Source organism: Ictidomys tridecemlineatus, chromosome 3, assembly GCF_052094955.1.
Source record: "Ictidomys tridecemlineatus isolate mIctTri1 chromosome 3, mIctTri1.hap1, whole genome shotgun sequence".
NCBI classification, from domain to species: Eukaryota; Metazoa; Chordata; class Mammalia; order Rodentia; family Sciuridae; genus Ictidomys; species Ictidomys tridecemlineatus.
In genome coordinates, this window is record NC_135479.1 from 63,003,434 (window position 1) to 63,013,133 (window position 9,700).

General features: G+C 54.3%; 1 protein-coding gene across 15 annotated transcripts in view; it reads left to right on the forward strand.

The window, feature by feature from the left end:
- The window catches only part of Tom1l2 (target of myb1 like 2 membrane trafficking protein), a 118,617-nt gene extending 109,288 nt beyond the window's left edge, over positions 1 to 9,329 (forward strand). For 10 of the 15 annotated variants that reach the window (XM_013364806.4, XM_013364808.4, XM_005339456.5 and 7 more), the window contains 3 exons: positions 2,130 to 2,189; positions 4,638 to 4,674; positions 5,526 to 9,329. In XM_013364806.4, the coding sequence (XP_013220260.1) occupies positions 2,130 to 2,189; positions 4,638 to 4,674; positions 5,526 to 5,674 (246 nt within the window). In that variant the 3' untranslated portion in view covers positions 5,675 to 9,329. Of the gene's footprint in view, positions 1 to 411; positions 476 to 2,129; positions 2,190 to 4,637; positions 4,675 to 5,525 lie in introns of all 15 variants that reach the window. The other 5 variants (XM_005339457.5, XM_040269639.2, XM_078043022.1 and 2 more) reach the window with 3 other exon arrangements.
- Positions 9,330 to 9,700: the final 371 nt, after the last annotated feature.

The window sequence follows — 9,700 nt, forward strand, 5'->3', positions numbered from 1 at the left end:
GTTCCATTCTCAGCACAAAGAAGGAAGGAAATGAAAAAAAAAGCTCAGTCCATGAAGTCTCAATCTCTTCTAGGTGGATTGAGGCTGGATACATATATAAAAGTGCCTGTGTGTGCTCTGGTAGCTGTTGTAGGTTGATTTTTCTCTTTGGGAAAGCTGCTGACTTGATTGGGGACTTGGCATGGCATGTGTCCTCCCCAAGCCAGGTATTCTGACTTACAGGCATCCAGATCATGAAAATTTGGCATCTCCTGTTCCAGGAACATGTCAAGGCAGAAGGCCTACCAGCCAGCATCACATAGCAGGTGGCACCTGCTGGGCCCTGCTGCTCTTTGATGGGGAAGGTGGGTGCCCATCTTAGGCATTCATGCCCCCACCCCAAGTGAGTAATCACATGTTTTCTGTCCCTAGGATTCATGTCAGGGTGATAAGAATGCCCTGGAATTTTTTCAGTTCAACAATCTGAAGTCCCCAAGTAAGTCTAAGGACCAACATGGCAACATAGAGAGAAACTCCCTACTGTGGTCAGAGGTTAGCTCTGGCCTTTCTGAAGATGCTCATGGGGCTCCCCATGTTGGGTTGAACTTAGGGCATAGCATGACCTGGAGCCAGGGGTCAGCCAGGCTCACTGGGGAAGGGAGTGAAGCACTCTCGTGACACTGCAGACACCTGCTCAGTGTGTATCCAGCCTCCCCAAAAGGCAACCAGTGTCAGCCTCTGGGACTGAAATTATCACATCAAGGCTAGTGATACAAGTTCTTTATTTTTTTCCTTTGCTGTTAGTTTTACACTTGGTTAATGCTGAAGCAGTCTTCCTATTGCTTATTTTAACTTTATTCTAACTCTGGATCATGACATTGGGGTGTAGCCAGCTATAGACATAGTACTGATTTTTTTTTTTCTAAAAAGAGTGAGCTGGCAAATGAGTCCCCTGGAGAGTACAGCCCAGGCCCAGGGAGATAAGGAGGCAGGTCACCCTGATTAAGGGTCATCACCCCACTTGTCTAGGCTGGGAGCCAATGTTTCATGAACGTGGCTTCTAGGGGGTTAAAGGTTACCTTCTTCTTATCACATCATACCTGACAACAGCTTTAATATTTTTAGCCACACATATTTTTCAGAATCTGCCTTTAGTGCCCTTGGCCTGGGTGGCCCAGGCCTACTGACTGCTCAGGCACTTGTGAGGTTTCTTGGGGAGCTCTGTCACCTCCCTGGCACCCTGGCTGCTCTGCTCCCCAGTCCTCAGCAAACTTCTTTTCATTGACTACTGAAGCACAGACAGCCATTGAAAGCTATGAAGAAAGGATGAGACTAAAGGAGGCTGTTGAGTTCAGGGCTGCTATGTGATTTCTTTTCCTCATAAAGAGACACAAAGAAGACTAAAGCTCCATGGTCCCTTTTGTCATCAAAGCTCTGGCTTGGACTGTATTTCCGTTGGTTGCAAAGCATGCCTACCTCTGTCAACCAGGCCGCATCTAGGCTGACGGAGCACACGCCCCCCTGCTCTCCCTTTCCACTCAGGAATGCACCCAGATGCATTCTGCAACACGTTTGGCAGCGTAGACAGCACCCCAGGTGTCTTCTGGGACGGAACTGCCCTGCCCTGCATCCTGCTCCAGTCAGGCCGCCACACACCTCCCTGTGGCATCAGGAACCCACTCCTGGCTCCTCAAGTCACTCCCTGGATCAGGCTTGACCGAGAGCAGTCATTCTCCTGCAGTCACGTCCAGTTAGCTCAGAATCAACCTGCAGCACCAGCACGTTCCTGAGATCACAAGGTGCTCTGCATTCCAAGTCCAAGAGCCCCTATGATTGAAGGGCACACACCCGTAGTCAAAAAGTTATCCATTTCAAGAACGCGTACTGCCACCTTCCCTGCCGCTGGCCCCTGCCAGTTAGCCCTGCTTCTTATAATTTGCCACCTCATTGCTTTCCTCACCTGCCATTTCATATGTGGCTGCCCTGTGCTGCCCGTGCGTGCCATGCCAGTTGTTTTTTTTTTTTTTTTTTCCTCGTGTATGTTTTGGTTTTGTTTGGGGTTGCTTTGACGATTTACTTTGTTCCGGTGTTCTGTCTTCTCTCGCCTGGCTGTGTGGGGCTGCCTGCCCCGCTGCTTGCCGCCTCCATAGATCCCCGTTGCGCAGCCCTCTGTCATGGACGACATTGAGGTGTGGCTCAGGACGGACCTGGTGAGACTCGACTTTTTATTTTGTGTGTGGGGTGTGGCCAGGCAGAGGCTCTTCTGAGGACAGGCCTCAGGGGCTGCGCCACCATCAGGGTGGGTGGAGGAGGGAGGTCAGGGTAGACAGGGGTGCTGTAGCCCCCATTCATCTCAGCTTAGCTTGCTCTCCAACGTAACCTAGGCCAGGGTGGCGCCTACAGCCAGCACCAGGCCTGGGCGGCTGCTGTGACAGGTAGCAGCTCAGGGCACAGTCCTGCAGTGTGGACAGGTCCTCAGCTGGCACACTACCCCACCATGAGAACAGCCGGCTCCCAACAGGCACCTGTCTCCTCCCCAGTTTTTATTTCAATTTCGAAGGTGTGTGCATGCTAAGGGGAGTTTTTTTTTTTTTTAACACTTTTTAGTCGTAGATGGACACAATATCTTTATTTCATATATTTTTATGTGGTGCTGAGGATTGAACCCAGTGCCTCATGCATGCTAGGCAAGCACTCCACCCCTGAACCCCAACCCCAGCCCTGAGGGGAATTTTGAGAGAGTATTGTTTTGTTTTGTTTTGTTTTGGGGATTTTCCTTTTTATTATTATTTTTCATTATTATTTTTATTTTGGCAGTGTTGGGTTGGGATACGTGGCCTTGTACATGCTAAGCATACACTGTACCTCTAAGCTACGCCCCAGCCCTCATTTCTTTTTCTTTTTTCCTTTTTTTTTTTTTTTTTTGTGTGTGTGTGTGTGTGTGTGGTGCTGGGGATTGAACCCAGGGCCTTGGGCATGCAAGGCAAGTACTCTACCCACTGAGCTATATCCCCAGCCCTCTTTTATTTTTTTTCTTAAATTATGAAATATGCACACAGATGAATAGGGTCGTTTTAAAATGACAATCATCCCCCTTCGGGATATCTTCTAGTATTTTGGATTTAAAAACCCCTCCCCCACTTAGGGCTGCACCTGTAGCTCAGGGGTAGAGCACTGGCCTAGCACATGTGAGGCACTAGATTCAATCCTCAGTGCCACATGAAAATAAATAAAATAAAGGTACTGTGTCCCTCTACAGCTAAAAATATATATAAATAAATAAAAGACAAGAACCCCTCCCCCAAAAGCCATTGTCTCCAATCTATGAAACCGAGTGAGAAGCTGAGGTTGTTGTGAATCTGAAAGTGGTAACAGATCCCTCCCTTTGTTCCCTACAAAGCTCTTTGGTCCTCAGCAGCCCTGGGAAGTGCCTTTCCCAGGGTCATGGGCTGGCGGGACTCTGGCAGACCTGGAGACCTTATCTCTTCCTCCTGGCTGTCTCCTTGTTGGGGGATCTTCTCCCCAGAGCAGCATAACCTCTTTGGTGCTTTAATCTCAGGGTCAGCCTGGTGGCCGTGGCTGATGACTCAGCCACCTCCTACAGGAGGACAGCAGGCCTCAGATTGAGGTTCTCACTGCTTCCTCCCTGGGAGGCCAGGCTTTCCAAGACACTGCCAAGGGAGGCAGCCACCCAGGGGCCAGGGGAGGAAGAAGAGGCCCCACAACATCTTTCTGAAGGGGATGCCTGGGAAAGAAATACCTTCCCTCACAGAAGCAAAGAAGGAAGGGCTAAGGCCCTTACAAGGGGGACCCCCCGGGTCCAGAGAGGGGAAGGGACCTGTCCAGCAAGGCTACAGAACAGGTCAGTGGCAGGAATGGGAAAGGACCCAGGCCTCCTAACCCAGGGTGGGGTTCTCACTCTTCATTGGCCTCCTTCCTGATGAGGCCTTAGCATGTGCAGTGTTCCCAGACACAATCAAGTGTGATGTGCTTCCGTTTTCATGTGTGCACAGCCTCCACGGCCCCCTCAAAGCCAGCAGCTGGGATGGACCTGGGCTGTGGGGAGAAGGTTGTGCAGCCCCAGGAGGTTTCAGGACACTTCACAGGGGACAGCCTCCACGGCCACAGCACCTCCTGAGTGCCAGGCCGGGGGCTATCCAGGCTCTGTGCAGCTTCCAGCTGTTGGTATGGACAGGGCCTTCCTAGAACCCCTGCACGGGTACCCTGGCAGCAGGTACCCTGTGTAGAGGGGCACATATGGGGACTCCAGTGCACCTCCTGCTCAGTCTCCTGTGGCCACCCCTGTCTCTCCCCAGAGCCTAAAGGATGTCAGTGGGTGAGGCCTGCCCTTCTTGTCCCAGGCCAGGACCCACCCCGCACCAGTTTTGGATTTTTCTTTCTGGCCCTTCTGGGAAATCGAAACCTACAATTTATTTAGCTTTTTGGTTTTGCTTTTTTTTTTTTTTTTTTTTAATGCTTCTTCAGAAAGAGCAGTATTTTGCTATTATAGAAATCTGGAAACAGGGAAATCAGAAAGTTTCCCTTGGGCTGCCCTGGGCAGTACTCTCCTGGGTTTGGCTACAGGTGGGCAGAGGTGGCTGGGCAGTCAAAGTGGGGACCACCAAGCCCTAATGCTGCTCTCTCTGCTCTTCCCACAGAAGGGCGATGACCTGGAAGAGGGAGTCACAAGTGAAGGTAGGCCCAGCCAGTGGCCTTGCAACCCCCCACCCTCTGTTGTTCCTGCCCCAGGCTTTGGCACAATCACCATGAGCCTCTGTTGTCAGAGTCCCTGTGGGTGCCAGGCCCTGAGCCACTGCCTGCGTGGGGGCTTGGTCCAGTCCAGTCTCATGCAGATGCAGAGAGTGTCATTTTCCCCATCTTTAAGGGAAACAGAGGTCAGGAAGAACATGACTTTCAGAAGGTCACAGGGCTGGTGAACAGTGGGCACACCCACCCTGGGGCACAACCCAGTCCATGCCCCTCTTGCCCCTGCTCTTGTGGTCAGATGGCCCACGCCGAGCACCTCGAAGACCTGCCCTCTGTGCTGGGTAACCCCCTTCCCTAGTGGCTCTTTAGCCCCTTCCTGTTTCTGGTGAGGTAGGGCAGGTGTTCTCTGCCGAGTCTAAGGAGGAGTTCACTGACTCTGCCTGCCCTGCCTCCAGTGCCAATGGAGGTGAGGATTAGAGGGGGTATGCGCTGTTTTCCAACTCACAGGCCTTCACGGAGCCCTCTCCCCATCTTTCCCCACAGTGCAATGCATGTAGCCCTTCCCGCCCCTACTTGTCTTCAGAAGGCAGGGGAGAAACAGGTGAGGGAGTGGGGAGGATCCCTGGGGCTGGTCCCTAGAAGCACCCATGCTCTGGCTGCTCCCCCTACCACCCCCCTCCCCTCCCAACTGGTGGCCCCACAGTTTCGTTCAGGCTGAAGCTGGGAGGCATTGGGGTGCAGGTGGGGAGACACCTACAGGGAGAAGTGGAATGAACTCCAGGGAACAGGTGGGCTATACCCTCCACCAACCCGGGCCCTTGCCTTGGTTTGTATTACAGAATTTGATAAGTTCCTGGAAGAAAGAGCCAAAGCTGCTGAGATGGTTCCTGACCTCCCCTCACCCCCTGTGGAGGCCCCCACCCCAGCCTCAAACCCTTCTGGCCGGAAGAAGCCAGAGCGGTCAGAGGATGCCCTCTTCGCCCTGTGAGCTGTTCTGCAGTTTGCCTCCACCATGGCAGGTTACCGCTTGCTCCCCCAGTGGACCCTGGGCACTGGCCACTCCTCCCTACCCCTGACCCGCTCCTTTGCACACCCGTGTCTCCATGGAAACACCACTGTTTGTTCCCAGGCATTCCCTAGTCAGGGCCAGCTTTCACCACTCTTTCTCCAAGTGGTGGGACAGAGGCTGCAGTGAGGCCCTGCTCCCCGCCTACCAGGCTTCCCTGACTGGCTGGCTGTGTGTTCTCCCAGGAAGAGCCAGTGGCCTGGCCCCAGTGGGGGAGCCCCCATGACACTGTTCCTGAGCAGATCCCATGGACTGTCTCCCCATCACCTGCCCATGGAGAAGAGGGTCAGGCCTCTGCCTGCCACATGTGCCCTGCCTCTGCATGGCCCGGTGGCTTCCCTCAGGCATGCTGCCCCCTCTTCCAGAAAGGGCTTTGTGGCACTGCCTCTGGAAGAACAGGGCTCAGTTGGTTGTACTTACAGGCTCAGTCTCTGTCCTTTGACTGTATGTCACCTTGTGGCACCTTGGCACTTTAGAGTGGGTCTATGGGGCACCCACATGTGGCTTTCATGCCCTTGACCCTCTCTCCATCAGTCACCTGCTGGCCCAGGCCTTGTGCCCCAGATGGCTGAGCAGCTGAGCTTGGCTCTAACTGGCCCCAGAAGGACCTGTGGCTCAAAGTCAGGAGGGCAACATGCAACCTGTACACAATGGCCATGTGGCACGCTGATCAGGTAGCATTACCATGAACCAGACCCCCCCTCCGCATATCCTGCACACTCACACCCACATACTTTGGCTCCGGGGTGTGCAGGAGGCTCTTGTAGGAGGCACTGCTCTGACTGCTTGGAAGTTACGTGGGTTTTCTACACTCCATGCTTGGGGCTCTGGCCTGGCCTGAGTGTCCTCCACACCCTACCTCCAGAGCCATCAGCAGACAGCACTGCACAGTGCCTGGAGGTTCCACATGACCCAGTGGCCAGAATAACATGAAGGTCCCTGGCATGGGCCTTGGCCTCCTCCCCAAGCTGTCCTGACAGGCTGACTTCCTCCCACTGCACATGTCCCCCCAGCCACTAATTTGCAGTCTCTCCCAAACAGACCTTGAAAGCTGTCAGCCTGGGGCTAAGAAAATGGGGGCTGGTGACACCTGCTCCTGTCCTTGCTGGCGTGTCTCTTGGCCATGAACTCACAGCGCTACCCAAGCCCTGGTCCTGCTGACAACCTTTCCTTCCCATTTGACAGGATGGCCCAGAGGATGCACCTGTCACCGCCAGAGCACCAGCCCCAGCAGGGAAAGGAAGCCAGCTGCACAGGCACAGGGACAGTGACCAGGCTCTGGGAAGCATTTAGGGCCAGGTCTGCAGTAAGGGCCCTGCTGAGGAGTAGCAGGAACAGCCCCACCCCAGAACCCCATGCTCAGCCTAGTTCTGTGGAGACACCCAGGAAGCCCCTCCTCAGAGCTCCCAGCCCTCTCCTCCTTGGAGCCCATGTCCCTCTTTCACTCTCTGCTCCCTGGCCGTTGGTCAGCACACGCCCCTCGCAGCACCTCTCAAGGGCAGAGCTCCTGAGGCCTGCTTAGGTATAAAACTTCAAAAGGAGGCTGGCTTGAGTCAAGCTGAAGAGAAGGTAACTGGGGTGGCCCAGAGGTCTCAGCTCTTTGGAATAGTCTGGGGGTCAGAGCCCACCTTGGCCAGCCTGCCGGAGCCACAGGTGATGGCAGCCAGGTCCAGCAGCCTCCTGCCTTGAGGAGGGTGCAGAGAGAAAGAGGGAACTCTTTTTGAAGTGAGTGAGACTGAGATAAATGACATCCTGGGGTCCCCAGCAAAGTCCTATGTCCAAAGCTGTCCCCCAAATCCAGCTCCAGCTGGTTGGTACAGGTTGGAGAGGTTTGGCAGCCCTATGGCAGCAGCTGGTGAAGGACCCCTGTGGGCCAGCAGGAGTCCTCTAGTGTGCAGACAAAGGTCCCCTGCCTTTGTGGCCTGGAGCTGGTGACTCAGAGATCTCCTGCTCCTACATCCTGTCAGGAGGCAGAGGGGACACAGGCCTGAGGCCTGCCCTGGGAGCATGTACAGGCAGGTGCCCTGAAGGACGCACTGCTCAGCTCTTGCAGGGGTGTTATCTGAGACCTCTGGCTCCCACTTACCCCTGCCATCTGGGGAGCACAGTCCTGAGGTCACCTGCTTAGGGCAGGGAGCAGAGCCCTGGTGGTGGGAACGCTGGACCCTGGCAAGCCACCAGCCTCCAGAAGTGTTAGAAATCACAGATACAGTATGTACTTAATTACACTAAATTATTGCTGGGATTCCTCATAAGCACTAATTATATCTGATTATAGGTTAAAATATTTATTTTGTCAAAATATTTTCTTGGGGACGTGTTTAACCTTTTTTGTGCTCATTGTGTGCTGAGATGTGAAGACTAACTGTTTCCTCCTGCCTACCTTTTTGGCCAGCGGACAACAGTAAATGGCACTATATGCAGTTTGACCCCCATGTGGCAGGCTCTGGCCTGCCTGCTGCAGAGTGGTCCCTGCCCAGGCACACAGCAGCTGGACTGTGGCCAGACTGAGAATGACCAATAGTCGTGGGACACGGGGTTTCAGAAGTGAAAGGGCTTGTTGTCAGCCCAGGTCAGAGGGAAAAATGATTGTCTATGTCTGTCCTCCCGTCTGTCTGTCAGCCCCTCTGTGAGTGACCGTGCCTTGGCTCACTGTCCTTCCTCCTCTCCCACCCATGGTCTTGGGGCCTGTGCTGTTACTGCAGCCCCTTAGGAGGTGAGAATTGGGCACTCCGTGGTGTTCTCAGCTCAGAGTGATGGCCAGGGCTCTGCAGGCCCGGCTGTAGTGCTCCTGTCCTTCCTCCCTTCCTGCCTTCCTCCATACCCCATTCCTGTCCCTCCTTCCTGTCACTGCAAATGCCCCTCCAACTGGAGCCCAGGGTGGTTCTGGATGGTTCAGGGTGGGCCATGGGCCTCCTAAGAGCCAGGTCAACCCCCTGGCAGCTGGGGAAGAGCCCTAGGGAGAAGTGCTGGCTCTTAGCCTCTTGCACTACCAGGTGGGGCCTGCGAGACTCCATGGTCTGTTGTCAGCCTGCTGATGAGACATCTGGGCTCCTCCTCCTGCTCAGCCACACAGGGAAACAGCCACTCTCCCTCACCCAAGGAATGTTCCCACCCCAAAGATGCTCGGGCCCTGTAGTACCTGCCTTTCCCAGGCCCGTCTCCAGCCCTGCTGTCCATGGGGATCCAGGCCAGGCTCCCCTGTGGCCACCAGACTCCGGAGCAGCTGTCAACCACTGCATCATGACTGATTTTGTCACAGTGTCCCAAATCTCCAGGTTCTCCTGGAGAATGGGGGATGGATCTTTATTTCCTGAAGTTTGCACTTAATTTGTGACTGTTTCAGAAGAGGAATGTGTTGAGTCCTTTGTCCCCTCGTTCCAGAAGTCTGGTGTTCTTGTCACTGTCCTGTGTTTCTGTGGGCAGAGCTGGTTCTGGAGGGCGGGTCAGTGATCGAAAGTCTCAGAGGGACACTGGAGCATCCACCTGCCCCACTGGCTCTCCTTCCAGATACCATCTCTCTAGTTTGGGTTCTTGCATGTAAAGTAATCCACAATAAATAAATACTTGAACAAACTGTTCCTGGGTGGCCTCTGTGGCGTTTGCTCTGACTGTTTGGGGGGCCTGCCAGGTCAGACCACTTGCCTTTCATCAGGGGCTGCCTCAGGGCTGTGCTGGGGTAGCCGCCAGGAATGCCCTGTCCCTCTCCCTGCTGCCCAGCTGCCAGGCCACGAAAATCCCTAAGCACTAAGCACAGATAGCCACTGATGGTAGCAGCCACAAGGCCGTCACAGCCTGCCTGAGAACTCTAGGGTCAGGTGCTATAGGTCTTTCTGTGTCTTACTTCAGGTCCCAGAGTTGCACAGGGAGGCCAGTCACCCCTGCCCAGAGCAAGCAGGCTGGAGGCACACCCTGAGCCCACCTCAGCTGGGCTCCACTTTTGGTCAG